At 41.4% G+C, this 27,448-nt stretch overlaps 1 protein-coding gene across 1 annotated transcript in view; it reads right to left on the bottom strand.

The window, feature by feature from the left end:
• LOC106593178 (A disintegrin and metalloproteinase with thrombospondin motifs 14) overlaps nucleotides 1-27,448 on the bottom strand; it is a 135,607-nt gene that overhangs the window by 29,521 nt on the left and 78,638 nt on the right. Inside the window, exons 7-14 of the mRNA XM_082964979.1 lie at nucleotides 25,100-25,205; nucleotides 22,176-22,319; nucleotides 17,164-17,296; nucleotides 15,979-16,092; nucleotides 14,784-14,932; nucleotides 13,314-13,486; nucleotides 10,950-11,083; nucleotides 6,115-6,238 (exon numbers count right to left, since the gene is read on the bottom strand). Of these exons, the coding sequence (XP_082821105.1) occupies nucleotides 6,115-6,238; nucleotides 10,950-11,083; nucleotides 13,314-13,486; nucleotides 14,784-14,932; nucleotides 15,979-16,092; nucleotides 17,164-17,296; nucleotides 22,176-22,319; nucleotides 25,100-25,205 (1,077 nt within the window). The remainder of the gene's footprint in view (nucleotides 1-6,114; nucleotides 6,239-10,949; nucleotides 11,084-13,313; nucleotides 13,487-14,783; nucleotides 14,933-15,978; nucleotides 16,093-17,163; nucleotides 17,297-22,175; nucleotides 22,320-25,099; nucleotides 25,206-27,448) is intronic.

The raw sequence follows: 27,448 nt of genomic DNA, 5'->3' as shown, positions 1-27,448 counted from the left end.
AACATCTTCAGCATGTCTATAGGACAACACAACAAGACAATATGAAACATCTTCAGCATGTCTACAGGACAACAAGACAATATGAAACATCTTCAGCATGTCTACAGGACAACAAGACAATATGAAACATCTTCAGCATGTCTATAGGACAACAAGACAATATGAAACATCTTCAGCATGTCTATAGGACAACAAGACAATATGAAACATCTTCAGCATGTCTACAGGACAACAAGACAATATGAAACATCTTCAGCATGTCTACAGGACAACACAACAAGACAATATGAAACATCTTCAGCATGTCTACAGGACAACAAGACAATATGAAACATCTTCAGCATGTCTACAGGACAACACAACAAGACAATATGAAACATCTTCAGCATGTCTATAGGACAACACAACAAGACAATATGAAACATCTTCAGCATGTCTATAGGACAACAAGACAATATGAAACATCTTCAGCATGTCTATAGGACAACAAGACAATATGAAACATCTTCAGCATGTCTACAGGACAACAAGACAATATGAAACATCTTCAGCATGTCTATAGGACAACACAACAAGACAATATAAAACATCTTCAGCATGTCTACAGGACAACAAGACAATATGAAACATCTTCAGCATGTCTATAGGACAACAAGACAATATGAAACATCTTCAGCATGTCTATAGGACAACAAGACAATATGAAACATCTTCAGCATGTCTACAGGACAACAAGACAATATGAAACATCTTCAGCATGTCTATAGGACAACAAGACAATATGAAACATCTTCAGCATGTCTATAGGACAACACAACAAGACAATATGAAACATCTTCAGCATGTCTATAGGACAACAAGACAATATGAAACATCTTCAGCATGTCTATAGGACAACAAGACAATATGAAACATCTTCAGCATGTCTATAGGACAACACAACAAGACAATATGAAACATCTTCAGCATGTCTATAGGACAACAAGACAATATGAAACATCTTCAGCATGTCTATAGGACAACAAGACAATATGAAACATCTTCAGCATGTCTATAGGACAACACAACAAGACAATATGAAACATCTTCAGCATGTCTATAGGACAACACAACAAGACAATATGAAACATCTTCAGCATGTCTACAGGACAACAAGACAATATGAAACATCTTCAGCATGTCTACAGGACAACAAGACAATATGAAACATCTTCAGCATGTCTATAGGACAACAAGACAATATGAAACATCTTCAGCATGTCTATAGGACAACACAACAAGACAATATCAAACATCTTCAGCATGTCTACAGGACAACACAACAAGACAATATGAAACATCTTCAGCATGTCTACAGGACAACAAGACAATATGAAACATCTTCAGCATGTCAATAGGACAACACAACAAGACAATATGAAACATCTTCAGCATGTCTATAGGACAACACAACAAGACAATATGAAACATCTTCAGCATGTCTACAGGACAACAAGACAATATGAAACATCTTCAGCATGTCTATAGGACAACACAACAAGACAATATGAAACATCTTCATCATGTCTATAGGACAACAAGACAATATGAAACATCTTCAGCATGTCTACAGGAGAACAAGACAATATGAAACATCTTCAGCATGTCTATAGGACAACACAACAAGACAATATGAAACATCTTCAGCATGTCTATAGGACAACAAGACAATATGAAACATCTTCAGCATGTCTACAGGAGAACAAGACAATATGAAACATCTTCAGCATGTCTATAGGACAACACAACAAGACAATATGAAACATCTTCAGCATGTCTATAGGACAACAAGACAATATGAAACATCTTCAGCATGTCTACAGGACAACAAGACAATATGAAACATCTTCAGCATGTCTATAGGACAACACAACAAGACAATATGAAACATCTTCAGCATGTCTATAGGACAACAAGACAATATGAAACATCTTCAGCATGTCTACAGGACAACAAGACAATATGAAACATCTTCAGCATGTCTACAGGACAACAAGACAATATGAAACATCTTCAGCATGTCTATAGGACAACACAACAAGACAATATGAAACATCTTCAGCATGTCTACAGGACAACAAGACAATATGAAACATCTTCAGCATGTCTACAGGACAACAAGACAATATGAAACATATTCAGCATGTCTACAGGACAACACAACAAGACAATATGAAACATCTTCAGCATGTCTATAGGACAACAAGACAATATGAAACATCTTCAGCATGTCTAAAGGAGAACAAGACAATATGAAACATCTTCAGCATGTCTAAAGGAGAACAAGACAATATGAAACATCTTCAGCATGTCTATAGGACAACAAGACAATATGAAACATCTTCAGCATGTCTAAAGGAGAACAAGACAATATGAAACATCTTCAGCATGTCTATAGGACAACACAACAAGACAATATGAAACATCTTCAGCATGTCTATAGGACAACAAGACAATATGAAACATCTTCAGCATGTCTATAGGACAACAAGACAATATGAAACATCTTCAGCATGTCTACAGGACAACAAGACAATATGAAACATCTTCAGCATGTCTACAGGACAACAAGACAATATGAAACATCTTCAGCATGTCTATAGGACAACAAGACAATATGAAACATCTTCAGCATGTCTAAAGGAGAACAAGACAATATGAAACATCTTCAGCATGTCTATAGGAAAACACAACAAGACAATATCAAACATCTTCAGCATGTCTACAGGACAACAAGACAATATGAAACATCTTCAGCATGTCTACAGGACAACAAGACAATATGAAACATCTTCAGCATGTCTATAGGACAACACAACAAGACAATATGAAACATCTTCAGCATGTCTATAGGACAACAAGACAATATGAAACATCTTCAGCATGTCTACAGGACAACAAGACAATATGAAACATCTTCAGCATGTCTATAGGACAACACAACAAGACAATATGAAACATCTTCAGCATGTCTATAGGACAACAAGACAATATGAATAATCTTCAGCATGTCTATAGGACAACACAACAAGACAATATGAAACATCTTCAGCATGTCTATAGGACAACAAGACAATATGAAACATCTTCAGCATGTCTATAGGACAACAAGACAATATGAAACATCTTCAGCATGTCTATAGGACAACAAGACAATATGAAACATCTTCAGCATGTCTACAGGACAACAAGACAATATGAAACATCTTCAGCATGTCTATAGGACAACAAGACAATATGAAACATCTTCAGCATGTCTATAGGACAACAAGACAATATGAAACATCTTCAGCATGTCTACAGGACAACAAGACAATATGAAACATCTTCAGCATGTCTACAGGACAACAAGACAATATGAAACATCTTCAGCATGTCTACAGGACAACAAGACAATATGAAACATCTTCAGCATGTCTACAGGACAACACAACAAGACAATATGAAACATCTTCAGCATGTCTATAGGACAACAAGACAATATGAAACATCTTCAGCATGTCTACAGGACAACAAGACAATATGAAACATATTCAGCATGTCTACAGGACAACACAACAAGACAATATGAAACATCTTCAGCATGTCTACAGGACAACAAGACAATATGAAACATCTTCAGCATGTCTATAGGACAACACAACAAGACAATATGAAACATCTTCAGCATGTCTATAGGACAACAAGACAATATGAAACATCTTCAGCATGTCTATAGGACAACACAACAAGACAATATGAAACATCTTCAGCATGTCTATAGGACAACACAACAAGACAATATGAAACATCTTCAGCATGTCTATAGGACAACAAGACAATATGAAACATCTTCAGCATGTCTACAGGACAACAAGACAATATGAAACATCTTCAGCATGTCTATAGGACAACACAACAAGACAATATGAAACATCTTCAGCATGTCTATAGGACAACAAGACAATATGAAACATCTTCAGCATGTCTATAGGACAACAAGAAAATATGAAACATCTTCAGCATGTCTGTAGGACAACAAGACAATATGAAACATCTTCAGCATGTCTATAGGACAACAAGACAATATGAAACATCTTCAGCATGTCTGTAGGACAACAAGACAATATGAAACATCTTCAGCATGTCTATAGGACAACAAGACAATATGAAACATCTTCAGCATGTCTACAGGACAACAAGACAATATGAAACATCTTCAGCATGTCTATAGGACAACAAGACAATATGAAACATCTTCAGCATGTCTATAGGACAACACAACAAGACAATATGAAACATCTTCAGCATGTCTATAGGACAACAAGACAATATGAAACATCTTCAGCATGTCTATAGGACAACACAACAAGACAATATGAAACATCTTCAGCATGTCTATAGGACAACACAACAAGACAATATGAAACATCTTCAGCATGTCTACAGGACAACAAGACAATATGAAACATCTTCAGCATGTCTATAGGACAACAAGACAATATGAAACATCTTCAGCATGTCTATAGGACAACAAGACAATATGAAACATCTTCAGCATGTCTACAGGACAACAAGACAATATGAAACATCTTCAGCATGTCTATAGGACAACACAACAAGACAATATGAAACATCTTCAGCATGTCTACAGGACAACAAGACAATATGAAACATCTTCAGCATGTCTATAGGACAACACAACAAGACAATATGAAACATCTTCAGCATGTCTATAGGACAACAAGACAATATGAAACATCTTCAGCATGTCTACAGGACAACACAACAAGACAATATGAAACATCTTCAGCATGTCTATAGGACAACAAGACAATATGAAACATCTTCAGCATGTCTATAGGACAACACAACAAGACAATATGAAACATCTTCAGCATGTCTATAGGACAACAAGACAAGACAACCGGTTGGTCAGGAAGTTAATCCAATGAGCCACAGAATAACAACAGAACAGGGATGATGTCTATCATAGGTTTCAGAGTAGCAGTGCTGATCTAGGATCAGGTCCCCCCTGTCCATGTAACCTTATTCATTGTTATCTAAAAGACCATAGTCCTACTCTGAGACCCATGATACAGACAACCCCAGGCCTACTAGTGACTCTAACAGAGGAGAAACGTGTCGTGTCTAATTATACTGTTGTGTGTGAACCAGTGATAGCAGTGTTTTGTGTTTAGGGCTGTAGCTGGGTGAATACAGAGTAACTAAAATAGTGTAGTGTGTTGTGAATTCCCCTGCCGGGGACTCTTATCAAGAGTCACCGACTGGGAATTCATAACACAGTGCAACGCACATCACACTCTTAGAAAAAGGGGTCCAAAAGGGTTCTTCAACTGTCCCCATAGGATAATGTCACGTCCTGACCATGGTAAGCTGTTATTTTCTATGGTAGAGTAGGTCAGGGCGTGACAGGGGGGTTTATTCTATCTGTTCTATTTCTATGTTGTTAGGTTCTAGTTTTTATATTTCTATGTTGGTTTGTTCAATCAGTTATTTGATGTATTGCATAGTTTCACAGAGTAAATAAAATTTGGAACTACACACACGCTGCACCTTGGTCCTCGTTGTCTCTAATTGGAGATCATACTTAAGTAGGGTTTTTTCTACCTGGGTTTTGTGGGTGATTATTTTTGAGTAGTATTTGTTTCTCCTCTGCGTCACGGTTTGTTGTTTTGTCTAATCAGTTATTTGATGTATTGCATAGTTTCACAGAGTAAATAAAATGTGGAACTACACACACGCTGCACCTTGGTCCTCTCCTTTTGACAGCCGTGACAGAGAAACCTTTTTGGTTCCAGGTAGAACCCTTTTTGATTCCAGGTAGAACTATTTTGGATTCCATGTAGAACCCTGTGTGGAAAGGGTTCTACACGGAACTCAAAAGGGTTCTACCTACGGGAACAGCCAAAGAACCCTTTTAGCATATTTTTTTCTAAGAATGTAGGAGAGGATTTTAGGGATTTCAAGCTGTAATATTTCTCAACATCAAGTATTGATTGATAGTCAAATGAAATAACACATAATGTTCTGAACAGAACTGTGGTTTCACCCTGGTGACTGCCCAATGTTTACCTGTTTTCTTTGGCATCTTGGTGAGGGTCAGTTTGACAGTGCGACAGTGGGAGTTGTCCCCACCACAGACTCCACACTTGTCTTCTTGTTTGTACGAGCCAACCTCTTTGTCACAGCCCACATGCTGGGAGAGAGAAGGGCACAGTCAGTCAATCAACCAAGGGGAGGCTCCATCTAGGCTGTCTGACTTTTACACTGACAGAGATTAGGCTGGGGGAGGCTCAGTCTAGGCTGTCTGACTTTTACACTGACAGAGATTAGGCTGGGGGAGGCTCAGTCTAGGCTGTCTGACTTTTACACTGACTGAGATTAGGCTGGAGGAGGCTCAGTCTAGGCTGTCTGACTTTTATACTCACTGAGATTAGGCTGGGGGAGGCTCAGTCTAGGCTGTCTGACTTTTACACTGACTGAGATTAGGCTGGAGGAGGCTCCATCTAGGCTGTCTGACTTTTACACTGACAGAGATTAGGCTGGGGGAGGCTCAGTCTAGGCTGTCTGACTTTTACACTGACTGAGATTAGGCTGGAGGAGGCTCCATCTAGGCTGTCTGACTTTTACACTGACAGAGATTAGGCTGGGGGAGGCTCAGTCTAGGCTGTCTGACTTTTACACTGACTGAGATTAGGCTGGGGGAGGCTCAGTCTAGGCTGTCTGACTTTTACACTGACTGAGATTAGGCTGGGGAGGCTCAGTCTAGGCTGTGTGACTTGCAGTGGAAGACTACTATCCAGACTTCTGCTATAGAAGTGATACCAATCTATCCAAGACACAGATTGGTAAGGGAGACATAACATATGTTGAATCTGGTCCTCAATCTACAAACGTTTTGGTCTGGTCTGGAAAATGCCAACGTCTGTTATGGTATCTAACCTACAATCAAAACATTACGTAGACTTCATGGAAAAACAGAGGGAGAGAGAGAAACAGAGAGAAAGAGAGGCACTGAAGCCACTGTAGATATAGAGAGGTATAGATAGAGAGGTGTAGATAGAGAGAGGTATAGAAAATGAGGTATAGATAGAGGTGTAGATAGAAAGAGGTATATATAGAAAGAGGTATAGATATAGAGAGGTATAGATAGAGAGAGGTATAGATAGAGAGAGGTATAGATAGAAAGAGGTATAGATAGAAAGAGGTATAGATAGAGAGAGGTATAGATAGAGAGAGGTATAGAGAGAGGTATAGATAGAGAGAGGTATAGATAGAGAGAGGTACAGATAGAGAGAGGTACAGATAGAGAGGTACAGATAGAGAGGTGTAGATAGAGAGGTATAGATAGAGAGGTATAGATAGAGAGAGGTGTAGATAGAGAGAGGTATAGAGAGAGAGAGGTATAGAGAGAGAGGTATAGAGAGAGAGGTATAGATAGAGAAAGGTATAGATAGAGAGAGGTACAGATAGAGAGGTACAGATAGAGAGGTGTAGATAGAGAGAGGTGTAGATAGAGAGAGGTGTAGATAGAGAGAGGTGTAGATAGAGAGAGGTATAGATAGAGAGTGGTATAGATAGAGAGGTATAGATAGAGAGGGTATAGAGAGGGTATAGAGAGAGGGTATAGAGAGAGGTATAGATAGAGAGGTACAGATAGAGAGAGGTGTAGATAGAGAGAGGTATAGATAGAGAAGTGCAGATAGAGAGAGGTATAGATAGAGAGGTATAGATAGAGATGTATAGATAGAGAGGTATAGATAGAGAGAGGTGTAGATAGAGAGAGGTATAGATAGAGAGAGGTATAGATAGAGAGTGGTATAGATAGAGAGGTATAGATAGAGGTATAGATAGAGAGAGGTATAGATAGAGAGAGGTATAGATAGAGAGAGGTGTAGATAGAGAGAGGTATAGATAGAGAGGTGTAGATAGAGAGGTATAGATATAGAGGTATAGATAGAGAGTGGTATAGATAGAGAGTGGTATAGATAGGGAGTGGTATAGATACAGAGAGGTATAGATAGAGAGAGGTGGAGATAGAGAGGTGGAGATAGAGAGGTACAGATAGAGAGGTACAGATAGAGAGAGGTATAGATAGAGAGGTACAGATAGAGAGAGGTATAGATAGAGAGGTACAGATAGAGAGAGGTATAGATAGAGAGGTATAGATAGAGAGTGGTATAGATAGAGAGTGGTATAGATAGAGAGAGGTGTAGATAGAGAGAGGTATAGATAGAGAGAGGTGTAGATATAGAGAGGTGTAGATAGAGAGAGGTGTAGATAGAGAGAGGTATAGATAGAGAGGTATAGATAGAGAGGTGTAGATAGAGAGAGGTATAGATAGAGAGAGGTATAGATAGAGAGAGGTATAGATAGAGAGTGGTATAGATAGAGTGGTATAGATAGAGAGAGGTATAGATAGAGAGAGGTATAGATAGAGAGAGGTATAGATAGAGGTACAGATAGAGAGAGGTGGAGATAGAGAGAGGTATATATAGAGAGAGGTATAGATAGAGAGGTACAGATAGAGAGAGGTACAGATAGAGAGAGGTATAGATAGAGAGGTATAGATAGAGAGGTAGAGATAGAGAGAGGAATAGATAGAGAGGTATAGATAGAGAGGTATAGATAGAGAGTGGTATAGATAGAGAGAGGTACAGATAGAGAGAGGTATAGATAGAGAGGTACAGATAGAGAGAGGTATAGATAGAGAGTGGTATAGATAGAGAGTGGTATAGATAGAGAGAGGTATAGATAGAGAGAGGTATAGATAGAGAGTGGTATAGATAGAGAGAGGTGTAGATAGAGAGGTATAGATAGAGAGAGGTGTAGATAGAGAGGTATAGATAGAGAGAGGTGTAGATAGAGGTGTAGATAGAGAGAGGTATAGATAGAGAGAGGTATAGAGAGAGAGAGGTATAGAGAGAGAGGTATAGAGAGAGAGGTATAGATAGAGAGAGGTATAGATAGAGAGAGGTATAGATAGAGAGGTACAGATAGAGAGAGGTATAGATAGAGAGGTATAGATAGAGAGGTAGAGATAGAGAGAGGTATAGATAGAGAGTGGTATAGATAGAGAGTGGTATAGATAGAGAGTGGTATAGATAGAGAGTGGTATAGATAGAGAGTGGTATAGATAGAGAGTGGTATAGATAGAGAGGTGTAGATAGAGAGAGGTATAGATAGAGAGAGGTATAGATAGAGAGGTATAGATAGAGAGGTATAGATAGAGAGGTATAGATAGAGAGGTATAGATAGAGAGGTGTAGATAGAGAGAGGTGTAGATAGAGAGAGGTGTAGATAGAGAGAGGTGTAGATAGAGAGTGGTATAGATAGAGAGAGGTGTAGATAGAGAGAGGTATAGATAGAGAGGTGTAGATAGAGAGAGGTATAGATAGAGAGGTATAGATAGAGAGGTGTAGATAGAGAGAGGTATAGATAGAGAGGTATAGATAGAGAGAGGTGTAGATAGAGAGAGGTGTAGATAGAGAGAGGTATAGATAGAGAGGTATAGATAGAGAGGTATAGATAGAGAGTGGTATAGATAGAGAGTGGTATAGATAGAGAGAGGTATAGATAGAGAGAGGTATAGATAGAGAGAGGTATAGATAGAGAGAGGTGTAGATAGAGAGGTATAGATAGAGAGGTATAGATAGAGAGAGGTGTAGATAGAGAGGTGTAGATAGAGAGAGGTATAGATAGAGAGGTATAGATAGAGAGGTGTAGATAGAGAGAGGTGTAGATAGAGAGAGGTATAGATAGAGAGAGGTATAGAGAGAGAGAGGTATAGAGAGAGAGGTATAGAGAGAGAGAGGTACAGATAGAGAGAGGTGGAGATAGAGAGGTATAGATAGAGAGGTACAGATAGAGGTATAGATAGAGAGGTAGAGATAGAGGGAGGTATAGATAGAGAGGTATAGATAGAGAGTGGTATAGATAGAGAGTGGTATAGATAGAGAGTGGTATAGATAGAGAGTGGTATAGATAGAGAGAGGTATAGATAGAGAGAGGTATAGATAGAGAGAGGTATAGATAGAGAGGTATAGATAGACAGAGGTATAGATAGAGAGGTGTAGATAGAGAGAGGTGTAGATAGAGAGGTGTAGATAGAGGTGTAGATAGAGAGGTATAGATAGAGAGGTGTAGATAGAGAGAGGTGTAGATAGAGAGAGGTGTAGATAGAGAGAGGTGTAGATAGAGAGAGGTGTAGATAGAGAGTGGTATAGATAGAGAGAGGTGTAGATAGAGAGGTATAGATAGAGAGAGGTATAGATAGAGAGGTGTAGATAGAGAGAGGTATAGATAGAGAGTGGTATAGATAGAGAGGTATAGATAGAGAGGTATAGATAGAGAGAGGTATAGATAGAGAGAGGTATAGATAGAGAGAGGTATAGATAGAGAGTGGTATAGATAGAGAGAGGTGTAGATAGAGAGGTGTAGATAGAGAGTGGTATAGATAGAGAGGTATAGATAGAGAGGTATAGATAGAGAGAGGTATAGATAGAGGTGTAGATAGAGAGAGGTGTAGATAGAGAGAGGTGTAGATAGAGAGAGGTGTAGATAGAGAGAGGTGTAGATAGAGAGGTGTAGATAGAGAGAGGTGTAGATAGAGAGAGGTATAGATAGAGAGGTATAGATAGAGAGAGGTGTAGATAGAGAGAGGTGTAGATAGAGAGAGGTATAGATAGAGAGAGGTATAGATAGAGAGAGGTATAGATAGAGAGGTGTAGATAGAGAGGTATAGATAGAGAGGTGTATAGATAGAGTGGTATAGATAGAGAGTGGTATAGATAGAGAGAGGTGTAGATAGAGAGGTGTAGATAGAGAGGTGTAGATAGAGAGGTGTAGATAGAGAGAGGTGTAGATAGAGAGTGGTATAGATAGAGAGAGAGCTATACTGTACATACCAGACATTCCCCCCGGGTGCAGACACTGAAAGGGTCTGTGTAGCTGCACCGCGTCCCATCATGCATCACCTGGTTCATGACCACCACCTCACCGGTCTCTTTGGACTGACAGCTCAACTCACACTTGTGAGCCTCTACACGGGTGAAGATCAATCAATCAATCAAATGTATTTTATAAAGCCCTTTTTACATCAGCAGTTGTTACAAAGTGCTTTTCAGATACCCAGTCTAAGATACCAGAGAGAAAGAAACACAGAGGCAAATGCACAGTGGCTAGTAAAACTCCCTAACAGATACCCAGTCTAAGATACCAGAGAGAAAGAAACACAGAGACAGACACACAGTGGCTAGTAAAACTCCCTAGAGAAAGAAAACAAAATGAGCCCATACTTTAGTCCTGACTGAGGGAAGATAAACTAAATAAATGACAGAGAAAGTTTGCATTGTATCTCTTCTGCTTTCTTTCACCTCAAGAACACAAGGCCAGAGATGATAGAGATCCTATGTTCAGTTCACATGTGGGCACGTGAAATGGTTACACTGCTGTGTATGATGTTGATGTTCCTGTATGTTATTGACACCACAAATGTGTTATTGTTCTTTCAGGAAGTTCTAATTAATGTCCAGATACTGTCGACTTCTGTCCGTGTCTGTCTCACCAGCAGTAGTCTGACTTTAGACATTAATGAGGAAAACACTGAGTCACACACTCTACATGACCAAAAGTATGTGGACACCTGCTCGTCAAACATCTCATTCCAAAATCATGGGCATTAATATGGAGTTGTTCCCCCCCTTTGCTGCTGTAACAGCCTCCACTCTTCTGGGAAGGCTTTCTACTAGATGTTGGAACATTGCTGTGGGGACTTGCTTCCATTCAGCCACAACAGCATTAGTGAGGTCGGGAACTGATGTTGGGCTCGTAGTCGGCGTTTCAATTCATTTCAAAGGTGTTCGATGCGGTTGAGGTCAGGGCTTTGTGCAGGCCAGTCAAGTTCTACCACACCGATCTTGACAAACCCTTTCTGTATGGACCTCGCTTTGTGCACAGGGGCATTGTCATGCTGAAACAGGAATGGCCTTCCCCAAACTGTTGCCACAAAGTTGGAAGCATAGAATTGTCTAGAATGTCATTGTATGCTGTAGCATTAAGATTTCCCTTCACTGGAACTAAGGGGCCTAGCCCGAACCATGAAAAACAGCCCCAGACCATTATTCCTCCTCCACCAAACTTTACAGTTGGGACTATGCATTCAGGCAGGTAGCGTTCTCCTGGCTGATGGTGAAGCGGGATTCATCACTCCAGAGAACATGTTTCCACTCCTTCAGAGTCCAAGCGAGCTTTACACCACTCCAGTCGACACTTGGCATTGTGCATGGTGATCTTAGGCTTGTGTGCGGCTGCTCGGCCATGGAAACCCATTTCATGAAGCTCCTGATGAAAATGTGTTGTGCTGACGTTGCTTCCAGAGGCAGTTTGGAACTCAGTAGTGAGTGTTGCAACCGAGGACAGATGATTTTACGCGCTACAACACTCGCCGGTCCCGTTCTGTGAATTTGTGTGGCCTACCACTTCGCAGCTGAGCCGTTGTTGCTCCTAGGAATTTCCACTTCACAATAACAGCACTTACAGTTAATTGGGGCACCTCTAGCAGGGTAGAAATTTCACAAACTGACTTGTCGGAAAGGTGGCATACTATGACGGTACCACTTTGAAAGTCACTGAGCACTTCAGTAAGGCCATTCTACTGTCAATGTTTGTCTATGGCAATTGCATGGCTATGTCCTTGATTTTGTACCCCTGTGTGTGGCTGAAATAGCCAAATCCACTAATTTGAAGGGGTGTCCACATTCTTTGCATATATATATATATATATATATATATATAGTCTCTCCCTCCCACCCATCTTCTATTTATCTGTGTGTGCCGTGCAGCGCCCCTCTGCATTCTGCACATCTCATTGTTACAGCCATATTGTTTGTATTAAAGAAAAACGTATTGTAAATGTATAAAACGGATTTGGTTGATTTATATTGCTTATGTAAGATATTATAATTTATATCGAAATTATTATTATTGTATGGAAACTGTCTTATTATGGTAAATATGTATTAGAATCCTTTCACAAGTAGTGCACCATCTAGGGAATAGGGTTCGATTTGTGATGCAGACATAGACATTCTGAGTTTCTTTACTGCAAGTTTAACATTACTCCCTACAACAACCCAGCTGCATCATTTCATCTCTGAGTTTCTTTACTGTAAGTTAATATTACTCACTACAACCCATTTGACCTTTGACCTTGGTCTAAAGTAGCGCACTAAAAGCATAGTGTTCCATTTGGGAAGCAGGCTGTGTCCTACCATCTGGGTGTTCGTAAGGTAGCCAGGTGTGCTTGGTGTTCTTGTGGTATTTGTTGCTCCTCTGGACACACTGTTGAGCGCGGAAGTCTTCATAGGGTCCAGCACACTCCTCCATGTTACACATCTGGTAATCAAAGGTGGACCCGGGGCAATCCCGCCCGCCGTACGCAGGCCTGGAGACAGGGGGCGACAACAACACAGAAACAATAAACAACAACAGAGTAATCAACACTGATTGTGTATCCCAAATGGGACCCTATTCTCTATGGACCCAGGTCAAAAGTAGCGCAGTGAATAGGGAATAGAGTGCAATTTGAGATGCAGACCAGGAGGGCCTGTCGTCCAGGTTCAGTTCCATTTAACTGTAATGTGGATCATGGAAGAACTGGGCTTGTCGTCCAGGTTCAGTGATTAGATCCATTTAACTGTAATGTGGATCATGGTAGAACTGGGCTTGTCGTCCAGGTTCAGTGATTAGATCCATTCAACTGTAATGTGGATCATGGTAGAACTGGGCCTGTCGTCCAGGTCCAGGGATTAGATCCATTCAACTGTAATGTGGATCATGGTAGAACTGGGCCTGTCGTCCAGGTCCAGTGATTAGATCCATTTAACTGTAATGTGGATCATGGTAGAACTGGGCCTGTCGTCCAGGTCCAGTGATTAGATCCATTTAACTGTAATGTGGATCATGGTAGAACTGGGCCTGTCGTCCAGGTCCAGGAATTAGATCCATTTAACTGTAATGTGGATCATGGTAGAACTGGGCCTGTCGTCCAGGTCCAGGAATTAGATCCATTTAACTGTAATGTGGATCATGGTAGAACTGGGCTTGTCGTCCAGGTCCAGTTATTAGATCCATTTAACTGTAATGTGGATCATGGTAGAACTGGGCTTGTCGTCCAGGTCCAGTTATTAGATCCATTTAACTAGCTCTGAGTAATGAGTCTCTTGTGAGGGTCATGATGTAGTACACAGGGTTAATTATTATTTAGATGACACGTATGCACATACAGTACACGCATAAAGTCACGCACGCACGGAAACATGCATGCACACAAACACACACACACACAAATATCCAAGGAAAGTTCAGCGTAAAGAAACACATGATCCTCTTTGACTTTCCTTCAGACATCCTCTGACACGTCTCTGACTAAAGAGACAAAGTATCTGTGAACTACATGTCACATTATGTGTATGAATCATATAGTCTGTATATAGAAGTCCTAACAGGATGTAGGTAGAAGTCCTAACAGGATGTAGAGGGTAATGTCAGTAAGGACAGGGTGTATGAATCATATAGCCTGTATATAGAAGTCCTAACAGGATGTAAGTAGAAGTCCTAACAGGATATAGAGGGTAACGTCAGTAAGGAGACCTAAGAACCCACCCCAGAGACAGATTTATACATCTCTATCCACACTACCCACAATGCCCCACACCTGTTCCCCTGTGACAGACACTCACACAGGGTTGTTACAAGTTCTGCTCCGGGAGCGTACTCCACCTCCACAGGTTCTGGAGCAGGACCCAAACTTAGTCCAGGACCCCCAGTTACCGTCATGGCCCTGAGGTTGGTTAGAGGAGCGCCAGATACAGTGGCCCTTGAAGCACCACTAAACAAACAGACAGGACACAGGAGAGTCAACAGGGCATACAGACATGGGGTGGCAGTGTAGCCTAGTGGTTAGAGCGTTGGACTAGTAACCAAAAGGTTGCAAGATTGAATCCCTGAGCTGACAAGGTACAAAAATCTGTCGTTCTGCCCCTGAACAAGGCAGTTTAACCCACTGTTCCTAGGCTGTCATTGTAAATAAGAATTTGTTCTTAACTGACTTGCCTAGTTAAATAAAGGTAAAGAAATAAACATACAATACATAGAATATCTGTCCATTTATCAGCCCTATTACCATTAAAACCATGGCTAGAATGGAGCCCTGACCATGTCAATGGTATATAAGAACTCTTAGAGTGATGACGGCTAAAGGAACATGGATAGAACACTGTTATGACCCCCGTTACTCCATGAATCATGACTAGCCAATGAAATGCTAACTTCATGCTAATGAAATGCTTAGTAAGTACATTCAAACTGTTCCTTCTGTTTATCCATTTGAACTATTGTGTACTTTTACAAGGGCTTTTTATTTTTTTAACTTCAGAAAGGAGACGGTGGAGTCAACAGTGTATACAATATCTTTCCATTCATTGGCTCCATTAGCATTTAAACCATGACTAGAATGAGCCCTGAACATCTTCTGGGTCAGAGTTCACAACAACTGTTATGCTTCAAGCAATCCTGGCTAAAGGAACATGGATAGAACATGAGAACGAACAGTATTCATCCATGAGGTATGAATAGCTGATTAATAAATACTTGTTTAATGCTGTTTAAATGAATGGGTAAGGTGCCACCTGTGTTACACATCCATTGCAGTTGGACATGTGGGACATAGAACAAATATATGCACCCACCAAAAATTATTATTATAACATTCAAACTGGCCGATATGTTCTTTCTAATATTAATTTAGGAAAACTTCTTCAAGTAATTGTGTACTTTTTGGAGAACTGTTTCTAAAGATGAAGTATAGCACTGTATATTATTAGGTCTATCTATTGTCACCAGAAACCCATGGTTTCTTTTTGAACCATTTCCCACCTTCGACGGTGCACACTCTGTCCCATCCACCGGCGGACCCTTCTTGGTCTTACAAAAGTACTGGTTGTCAGGGTGACTACACCACAGCTGCTTGCAGGGATCGTAGGTCCGGAACTGTAGGAGGAGAGAGACAGAGACACAGAGCGACACAGAGAGACAGAGACACAGAGAGACAGAGAGACACAGAGACACAGAGAGACACAGAGACACAGAGAGAGACACAGAGACACAGAGAGACAGAGAGACACAGAGAGACAGAGAGAGACACAGAGACACAGAGCGACACAGAGAGACACAGAGACACAGAGAGACACAGAGACACAGAGACACAGAGCGACACAGAGCGACACAGAGAGACACAGAGACACAGAGAGACACAGAGACACAGAGAGAGACACAGAGACACAGAGAGACAGAGAGACACAGAGAGACAGAGAGACACAGAGACACAGAGACACAGAGAGACAGAGACACAGAGAGACAGACAGAGACACAGAGACACAGAGAGACACAGAGAGACACAGAGACACACAGAGCGACACAGACAGACACAGAGCGACACAGAGCGACACAGAGACACAGAGAGACACAGAGAGACACAGAGAGACACAGAGACAGAGAGACAGAGAGACAGAGAGAGAGAGACAAAGAGACAGAGAGACAGAGCGAGAGAGACAGAGAGAGAGAGTGTTAAGAAAGAGGATGTCAGAGAAAAGAGGAGAGAGTAGGGAAGAGGTAGTCAGAGAGAGAGATGAGAGGTAGTTAGTGCATTTCTGTGACCAGACTACGGGTCACCTAGTCTCTTCCCAGAAGTCATGGCCCCTCTGCAATCTCAAACAGGGAAAGTAGGACCCAGCAAAAAGCAGCCCACTCTATCTAAGCCTATGGACCAGGGGGATAACAAGGAGAACGCAGGACCAACCCTGCTCCAAAACTAACCTTTGGAATATTTGAATCCCATTCTCAGAAGATCAAAGTCCTGAGTGGTACTGAGAGCCCCATGCAGTTCTGAATCTGCGTCCCAAATGGCAAGCTATTCCCGATGGGCCCTGGTAAAAAAACAGTGCACTATATATGGAATAGGGTGCCATTTGGGACACTCATTGACAGGCTGCCCCGTCACCAACGGCCAAAGTTGTTATTCTCAGATCTCAGGGGTCTAGCTAGCTAGTGGAGTGGACTTACAGCGGTGCACATCTTGTAGCCCACGCCGAAATCAAAACGACACTGCTCGTCCATGGAGTAGTTAATCCCAGGTAGCTCAGGAAGCTTGGGCCACTTGTGTTCAAAAGGGTTGTCCAGGAGACAGTCATAAGAGCTGGAGGAGGATAAAACACATCAGAACAGAGACAGTCATAAGAGCTGGAGGAGGATAAAACACATCAGAACAGAGACAGTCATAAGAGCTGGAGGAGGATAAAACACATCAGAACAGAGACAGTCATAAGAGCTGGAGGAGGATAAAACACATCAGAACAGAGACAGTCATAAGAGCTGGAGGGATAAAACACATCAGAACAGAGACAGTCATAAGAGCTGGAGGAGGATAAAACACATCAGAACAGAGACAGTCATAAGAGCTGGAGGAGGATAAAACACATCAGAACAGAGACAGTCATAAGAGCTGGAGGAGGATAAAACACATCAGAACAGAGACAGTCATAAGAGCTGGAGGAGGATAAAACACATCAGAACAGAGACAGTCATAAGAGCTGGAGGGATAAAACACATCAGAACAGAGACAGTCATAAGAGCTGGAGGAGGATAAAACACATCAGAACAGAGACAGTCATAAGAGCTGGAGGGATAAAACACATCAGAACAGAGACAGTCATAAGAGCTGGAGGAGGATAAAACACATCAGAACAGAGACAGTCATAAGAGCTGGAGGAGGATAAAACACATCAGAACAGAGACAGTCATAAGAGCTGGAGGGATAAAACACATCAGAACAGAGACAGTCATAAGAGCTGGAGGAGGATAAAACACATCAGAACAGAGACAGTCATAAGAGCTGGAGGAGGATAAAACACATCAGAACAGAGACAGTCATAAGAGCTGGAGGAGGATAAAACACATCAGAACAGAGACAGTCATAAGAGCTGGAGGAGGATAAAACACATCAGAACAGAGACAGTCATAAGAGCTGGAGGAGGGATAAAACACATCAGAACAGAGACAGTCATAAGAGCTGGAGGAGGATAAAACACATCAGAACAGAGACAGTCATAAGAGCTGGAGGGATAAAACACATCAGAACAGAGACAGTCATAAGAGCTGGAGGAGGATAAAACACATCAGAACAGAGACCGTCATAAGAGCTGGAGGGATAAAACACATCAGAACAGAGACAGTCATAAGAGCTGGAGGAGGATAAAACACATCAGAACAGAGACCGTCATAAGAGCTGGAGGAGGATAAAACACATCAGAACAGAGACAGTCATAAGAGCTGGAGGAGGATAAAACACATCAGAACAGAGACAGTCATAAGAGCTGGAGGGATAAAACACATCAGAACAGAGACAGTCATAAGAGCTGGAGGGATAAAACACATCAGAACAGAGACCGTCATAAGAGCTGGAGGAGGATAAAACACATCAGAACAGAGACAGTCATAAGAGCTGGAGGAGGATAAAACACATCAGAACAGAGACAGTCATAAGAGCTGGAGGGATAAAACACATCAGAACAGAGACAGTCATAAGAGCTGGAGGGATAAAACACATCAGAACAGAGACAGTCATAAGAGCTGGAGGAGGATAAAACACATCAGAACAGAGACCGTCATAAGAGCTGGAGGGATAAAACACATCAGAACAGAGACAGTCATAAGAGCTGGAGGAGGATAAAACACATCAGAACAGAGACAGTCATAAGAGCTGGAGGGATAAAACACATCAGAACAGAGACAGTCATAAGAGCTGGAGGAGGATAAAACACATCAGAACAGAGACAGTCATAAGAGCTGGAGGAGGATAAAACACATCAGAACAGAGACAGTCATAAGAGCTGGAGGAGGATAAAACACATCAGAACAGAGACAGTCATAAGAGCTGGAGGGATAAAACACATCAGAACAGAGACAGTCATAAGAGCTGGAGGAGGATAAAACACATCAGAACAGAGACAGTCATAAGAGCTGGAGGAGGATAAAACACATCAGAACAGAGACAGTCATAAGAGCTGGAGGAGGATAAAACACATCAGAACAGAGACAGTCATAAGAGCTGGAGGGATAAAACACATCAGAACAGAGACAGTCATAAGAGCTGGAGGAGGATAAAACACATCAGAACAGAGACAGTCATAAGAGCTGGAGGAGGATAAAACACATCAGAACAGAGACAGTCATAAGAGCTGGAGGAGGATAAAACACATCAGAACAGAGACAGTCATAAGAGCTGGAGGAGGATAAAACACATCAGAACAGAGACAGTCATAAGAGCTGGAGGAGGATAAAACACATCAGAACAGAGACAGTCATAAGAGCTGGAGGGATAAAACACATCAGAACAGAGACAGTCATAAGAGCTGGAGGAGGATAAAACACATCAGAACAGAGACAGTCATAAGAGCTGGAGGAGGATAAAACACATCAGAACAGAGACAGTCATAAGAGCTGGAGGAGGATAAAACACATCAGAACAGAGACAGTCATAAGAGCTGGAGGAGGATAAAACACATCAGAACAGAGACCGTCATAAGAGCTGGAGGGATAAAACACATCAGAACAGAGACAGTCATAAGAGCTGGAGGGATAAAACACATCAGAACAGAGACAGTCATAAGAGCTGGAGGAGGATAAAACACATCAGAACAGAGACCGTCATAAGAGCTGGAGGAGGATAAAACACATCAGAACAGAGACAGTCATAAGAGCTGGAGGAGGATAAAACACATCAGAACAGAGACAGTCATAAGAGCTGGAGGGATAAAACACATCAGAACAGAGACAGTCATAAGAGCTGGAGGAGGATAAAACACATCAGAACAGAGACAGTCATAAGAGCTGATAAATTGATCAGAAATACAGTGTTGACATTGTTAATGTTGTAAATGACTACTGTAGCTGGAAACGGCTGAATTGTTATGGAATATCTACATAGGCGTACAGAGACCCATTATCAGCAACCATCACTCCTGTGTTCCAATGGCACGTTGTGTTAGCTAATCCAAGTTTATCATTTAAAAAGGCTAATTGATCATTAGAAAACCCTTTTGCAATTATGTTAGCACAGATGAAAACTGTTCTGATTAAAGAAGCAATAAAACAGGCCTTTAGACTAGTTGAGTATCTGAAGCATCAGCATTTGTGGGTTCGATTACATGCTCAAACTGGCCAGAAACAAATTACTTTTTTCTGAAACTCGTCAGTCTATTCTTGTTCTGAGAAATGAAGGCTATTCCATGCGAGAAATTGCCAAGAAACTGAAGATCTCATACAACGCTGTGCACTACTCCCTTCACAGAACAGCGCAAACTGTCTCTAACCAGAATAGAAAGAGGAGTGGGAGGCCCCAGTGCACAACTGAGGAAGAGGACAAGTACATCAGAGTGTCTAGTTTGAGAAACAGACGCCTCACAAATCCTCAACTGGCAGCTTCATTAAATAGTACCCGCAAAACACCAGTCTCAACGTCAACAGTGAAGAGGCGACTCCGAGATGCTGGCCTTCTAGGCAGAGTTGCAAAGAAAAAGCCATATCTCAGACTGGCCAATAAAAAGAAAAGATTAAGACGGGCAAAAGAACACAGACACTGGACAGAGGAACTCTGCCTAGAAGACCAGCATCCCGGAGTCGCCTCTTCACTGTTGACCTGATATAGGTCAGTGATACATGTCTCTGATAGGTCAGTGATATATGTCTCTGAAAGGTCAGTGATATAGGTCAGTGATATATGTCTCTGATAGGTCAGTGATATATGTCTCTGATAGGTCAGTGATATAGGTCAGTGATACATGTCTCTGATAGGTCAGTGATATATGTCAGTGATACATGTCTCTGATATGTCAGTGATATATGTCTCTGATAGGTCAGTGATACATGTCTCTGATAGGTCAGTGATATAGGTCAGTGATATATGTCTCTGATAGGTCAGTGATATAGGTCAGTGATATATGTCTCTGATAGGTCAGTGATAGGTCAGTGATATAGGTCAGTGATATATGTCTCTGATAGGTCAGTGATATAGGTCAGTGATATATGTCTCTGATAGGTCAGTGATATAGGTCAGTGATATAGGTCAGTGATATATGTCTCTGATAGGTCAGTGATATAGGTCAGTGATATAGGTCAGTGATACATGTCTCTGATAGGTCAGTGATACATGTCTCTGATAGGTCAGTGATATAGGTCAGTGATATAGGTCAGTGATAAATGTCTCTGATAGGTCAGTGATATAGTTCAGTGATATAGTTCAGTGATATAGGTCAGTGATATAGGTCAGTGATATAGGTCAGTGATATATGTCTCTGATAGGTCAGTGATATAGGTCAGTGATACATGTCTCTGATAGGTCAGTGATATAGGTCAGTGATATAGGTCAGTGATATATGTCTATGATAGGTCAGTGATATATGTCTCTGATAGGTCAGTGATATAGGTCAGTGATATAGTTCAGTGATATATGCCTCTGATAGGTCAGTGATATAGGTCAGTGATATAGGTCAGTGATATATGTCTATGATAGGTCAGTGATATAGGTCAGTGATATATGTCTCTGATAGGTCAGTGATATAGTTCAGTGATATAGGTCAGTGATATATGTCTCTGATAGGTCAGTGATATAGTTCAGTGATATAGGTCAGTGATATATGTCTCTGATAGGTCAGTGATATAGGTCAGTGATATAGTTCAGTGATATAGGTCAGTGATACATGTCTCTGATAGGTCAGTGATATAGGTCAGTGATACATGTCTCTGATAGGTCAGTGATATAATTCAGTGATATAGGTCAGTGATACATGTCTCTGATAGGTCAGTGATATAGGTCAGTGATACATGTCTCTGATAGGTCAGTGATATAGGTCAGTGATAGGTCAGTGATATATGTCTATGATAGGTCAGTGATATATGTCAGTGATACATGTCAGTGATGTCAGTGTTATGTCAGTGACCAGGATTCCTGGAAAAGCTGTGAATTCTGGGAAAGTTGTCAGAACCCTAGTCAGTGGTATGGTGAAGGCTGCACTTACTGGATGTATCGGTTCAGTTCCTGTTTACTGCAGCGTGACCAGTGGTAGCGATGGAAGGCTGCTTGGACCAGCGGTGCCATGATACTCCCCATACTGGTCTCGTCAGAACAACGATTCCCCTGTCCGTCATGTTCCATACCTAACCTGTTGAAATGGTACCTGAGTTATTGATGAGCAAAACACACTATTACGCTCAAACACAAAGCCTGCGTCTCAAATGGCACTCTATTCCCTATATAGGCCACTACTGTTGACTAGGGCCCATAGGCCTCAGATCAAAAGTAACGCACTGTATAGTGAATACGGTGCGGTTTAGTAAGTAGACAAATTCTCTGTGCTTAGGAACACTTAAGATACTTCTTATAATTATGCAATGGTCCTGGCTAGACTAAGTAGAGCAGCAGCTCTTATGTAATGGTCCTGGCTAGAATCTATAGAGCAACAGCTCTAATGTAATGGTCCTGGCTAGACTCTATAGAGCAACAGCTCTAATGTAATGGTCCTGGCTAGACTCTATAGAGCAACAGCTCTAATGTAATGGTCCTGGCTAGACTAAGTAGAGCAGCAGCTCTTATGTAATGGTCCTGGCTAGACTCTATAGAGCAGCAGCTCTTATGTAATGGTCCTGGCTAGACTCTATAGAGCAACAGCTCTAATGTAATGGTCCTGGCTAGACTAAGTAGAGCAGCAGCTCTTATGTAATGGTCCTGGCTAGACTAAGTGGAGCAGCAGCTCTTATGTAATGGTCTTGGCTAGACTAAGTGGAGCAGCAGCTCTTATGTAATGGTCCTGGCTAGACTAAGTGGAGCAGCAGCTCTAATGTAATGATCCTGGCTAGACTAAGTGGAGCAGCAGCTCTTATGTAATGGTCCTGGCTAGACTAAGTAGAGCAGCAGCTCTAATGTAAAGGTCCTGGCTAGACTAAGTAGAGCAGCAGTTCTTATGTAATGGTCCTGGCTAGACTAAGTGGAGCAGCAGCTCTTATGTAATGGTCCTGGCTAGACTAAGTGGAGCAGCGGCTCTTATGTAATGATCCTGGCTAGACTAAGTAGAGCAGCAGCTCTTATGTAATGGTCCTGGCTAGACTCTATACAGCAGCAGCTCTAATGTAATGATCCTGGCTAGACTAAGTGGAGCAGCAGCTCTTATGTAATGGTCCTGGCTAGACTAAGTAGAGCAGCAGTTCTTATGTAATGGTCCTGGCTAGACTAAGTGGAGCAGCAGCTCTTATGTAATGGTCCTGGCTAGACTAAGTGGAGCAGCAGCTCTTATGTAATGATCCTGGCTAGACTAAGTAGAGCAGCAGCTCTTATGTAATGGTCCTGGCTAGACTCTATACAGCAGCAGCTCTAATGTAATGGTTCTGGCTAGACTAAGTAGAGCAGCAGCTCTTATGTAATGGGCCTAGCTAAACTCTATAGAGCAACAGCTCTAATGTAATGGTCCTGGCTAGACTAAGTAGAGCAGCAGCTCTAATGTAATGGTCCTGGCTAGACCAAGCGGAGCAGCAGCTCTAATGTAATGGTCCTGGCTAGACTAAGTGGAGCAGCAGCTCTTATGTAATGGTCTTGGCTAGACTAAGTGGAGCAGCAGCTCTTATGTAATGGTCCTGGCTAGACTAAGTAGAGCAGCAGCTCTAATGTAATGATCCTGGCTAGACTAAGTGGAGCAGCAGCTCTTATGTAATGGTCCTGGCTAGACTAAGTAGAGCAGCAGCTCTTATGTAATGGTCCTGGCTAGACTCTATACAGCAGCAGCTCTAATGTAATGGTTCTGGCTAGACTAAGTAGAGCAGCAGCTCTTATGTAATGGGCCTGGCTAGACTCTATAGAGCAGCAGCTCTTATGTAATGGTCCTGGCTAGACTAAGTAGAGCAGCAGCTCTTATGTAATGATCCTGGCTAGACTAAGTGGAGCAGCAGCTCTTATGTAATGGTCCTGGCTAGACTAAGTGGAGCAGCAGCTCTTATGTAATGGTCCTGGTTAGACTAAGTAGAGCAGCAGCTCTTATGTAATGGTCCTGGCTAGACTCTATACAGCAGCAGCTCTAATGTAATGGTTCTGGCTAGACTAAGTAGAGCAGCAGCTCTTATGTAATGGGCCTGGCTAGACTCTATAGAGCAGCAGCTCTAATGTAATGGTCCTGGCTAGACTAAGTAGAGCAGCAGCTCTTATGTAATGGTCCTGGCTAGACTAAGTAGAGCAGCAGCTCTTATGTAATGGTCCTGGTTAGACTAAGTAGAGCAGCAGCTCTTATGTAATGGTCCTGGCTAGACTCTATAGAGCAGCAGGTCTAATGTAATGGTCCTGGCTAGACTAAGTAGAGCAGCAGCTCTTATGTAATTGTCCTGGCTAGACTCTATAGAGCAGCAGGTCTAATGTATTGGTCCTGGCTAGACTAAGTGGACCAGCAGCTCTAATGTAATGGTCCTGGCTAGACTAAGTGGAGCAGCAGGTCTAATGTAGTGGTCCTGGCTAGACTAAGTAGAGCAGCAGCTCTAATGTAATGGTCCTGGCTAGACTAAGTAGAGCAGCAGCTCTAATGTAATGTGTAATTCACTCAATGTATAATTGGAAAAGCAGTCACACATACTTGTTGCAGGTTAATTATTCAATGATAAACTTGAAAGAAAATAACTAGAATTACAATTTACTTCCTGAATTGACCGACTTGAAATGGAATCGACCCCCATCTGGAGTGTGTCTTAGTTCTGTGTTTTCCAGCTGTGTCCATGACTCTGTTCCCAATGGCAGCCTATTTCCTTTGCAGTGCAGAGAAACCCACACACGCAGCTCTTTGCTTGTGCCCCTTTAGTTTCTTCAAGCTATGGGGCTCATAGGTCCCGTAGGACTCTGGTCAACAGTAGTGAACAACAGGGAGGAGGGCGCCATTTGGGACGCAGCCTGTGTGCTGCGATGACTTACACATGTCCAGTCTCGTGCGCCACCACGAAGGCCGAGGAGAATCCGTCCTCGTGGTTCAGAGTGCAGCTCCTCAGAGGGTGGCACATGCCTGTCACCGGGGCGTAACCTAGGCAACACAGATCACACACAGCACTGATAACAAACCCGCTAGGCAGGCATACGCAGAGATGAAGGGTTGTATAGCTGTTACATCACACCTGGGTTCAAATACTACTTGAAATCATTTGAAATACTTCAGCTGGGCTTGATTGAGCTTGCCTGGCGCTATGGAACCAATGGAATAGTTGCATAAGCGCAAAACCCCGCCCCCCTGGCACTCCAGGCAGACTAAACGTGGTGTTTAAAGTATTACAATTAAAAACAAATATTACTTGAACCCAGGTCTGGTACATATGCCTCTCTAAGGCTCTGCTCAAACCCTGGTTATGATGATGTGGTGAGGTTCTGTCACGTCCTGGCCAGTATAAGGTTAATTGGTATTGTAGTTTGGTCAGGACGTGGCAGAGGGTATTCGTTTTATGTGGTTCGGGGTGGTGTGTTTGTTGAAGGGGCATTTGATTTAAGTATTCCGGGGTTTTTGGGCACTGTTTGGTTTTCATGTATTCTATGTTTAGTCTAGTGTGTCTGTTTCTATGTTTGGTTAATTGGGGTTGGGACTCTCAGTTGAAGGCAGGTGTTGTCTATTTGCCTTTGACTGAGAGTCCCATATATTAGGGTGTGTTTGTTATTTGTGGGTGATTGTTCTGTGTTAGCCTTGTGCCTTGCAGACTGTCAATAGATCGTTCGTTCTCTTGTTTGTTGTTTTTGTGTTTGTTTTGATTTAATTAAATGTTCAAAATGAACAACCGCAAGCCTGCTGCGTTTTGGTCCTCTTTAACCGACGACAAGCGTGACAGGTTCGATAAAGGTGAGACTAGGTCGGCCTGCTTTTAGATGTCTCCCGACAGACGTCTTCAATACCAATTGATCTAGTAAATCATACATTAATCATACATTCATCATACATTCATATCTTGGTCAGTGGTCATCTTCATCTACAGGGAGGCCAATTAAGAACACATTCCTATTTGCAACGACAACCTGTCAAGAGGCATATAAAGTACCTATTGCATTTTGCAATAGTTTTGTGTAGATGAGAAACAGTACGTATGGTCTCCTGACACTGGTAGGTACTTCTAGCTGTCAGAATTCTCAGAATGCGCGCACATTTTTACAGCTAGTAGTTGTGTAAACAAAGCTACTGCGTAAACATTGCTGCTAATACAGGATGTTTGATTGACTTCAGCTCTAAGTGTTTTTTTTTACATAGGAGAAAATGATGAATTATCCCAAAAGAGCCAATGCTATTATAATTATAGTGTCTGACATATACATACTGACATTAACAAAAAACTACTATTTGGACACAAATCAGAACAACTAATATGAAAATGAACACAGATTACTGTATATAAAGCATGTCGTCTTCATGTGTGGCTAAATCCCAAATGGCACCCTGTTCCCTATATAGTACACTACTTTTGACCAGGGACCATAGTGCACATCATAGGGAATAGTGTGCCATCTGGGACAGATGCACATGAAGAAGACTTGCTTTATAGTCTGTGTTAATTTTCATAGTAGATGTTGTGATTTGTGTCCAATGAGCAGTTTGTTGTTGATAGCAGTAAGTACGTGTCTCTGTCGTAGGCTGATACGTGCTGCTGAACAGATGAATAAAATACCCTTTAAAAATATACTGTGTCAATAATCAGGAAATGCCCAAAGGCAGGAAATGATGCTACGACAAAATTGAAAAACTGTCAAACTTTGAGAAAGGCCTGAAGATTTTGTCTGTGTACTTGCTCGTGTCGAAATTCCTCCTCTATGTACTAAAATAAACAGTAAGCTTGAAAGCATTTTGTTAAACCCAGCACAGACAGACCAACACAAGCTTGTTAAAACCAAACACAACCGTATAATATAACCCAACAATACAGTAATGACACATATTTAAACACAAAGCACAAAGGACACATGAATATAACTACTATACTATATAGTATATATAACTACTATACATAAGTACTATACTATATACTATACATAAGTGCTATACTGTATACTATATATAAAACAACTATACACTATATATAACTACTATATTATATACTATATATAACTACTATACATATATATATACACACACAACTACTATACACTATATATAACTACTATACTACATAGTATACACTATATATAACTACTATACTATATATAACTACTATACTACTACTATATTATATATATATATATATACATTTCATTTCATGCATTTTTTTGTACTGGCCCCCCGTGGGAATCGAACCC

The sequence above is a fragment of the Salmo salar genome, chromosome 18 (assembly GCF_965601325.2).
Source record: "Salmo salar chromosome 18, fSalSal1, whole genome shotgun sequence".
Lineage (NCBI taxonomy): Eukaryota > Metazoa > Chordata > Actinopteri > Salmoniformes > Salmonidae > Salmo > Salmo salar.
This window is presented reverse-complemented; position numbering and strand designations above follow the sequence as displayed.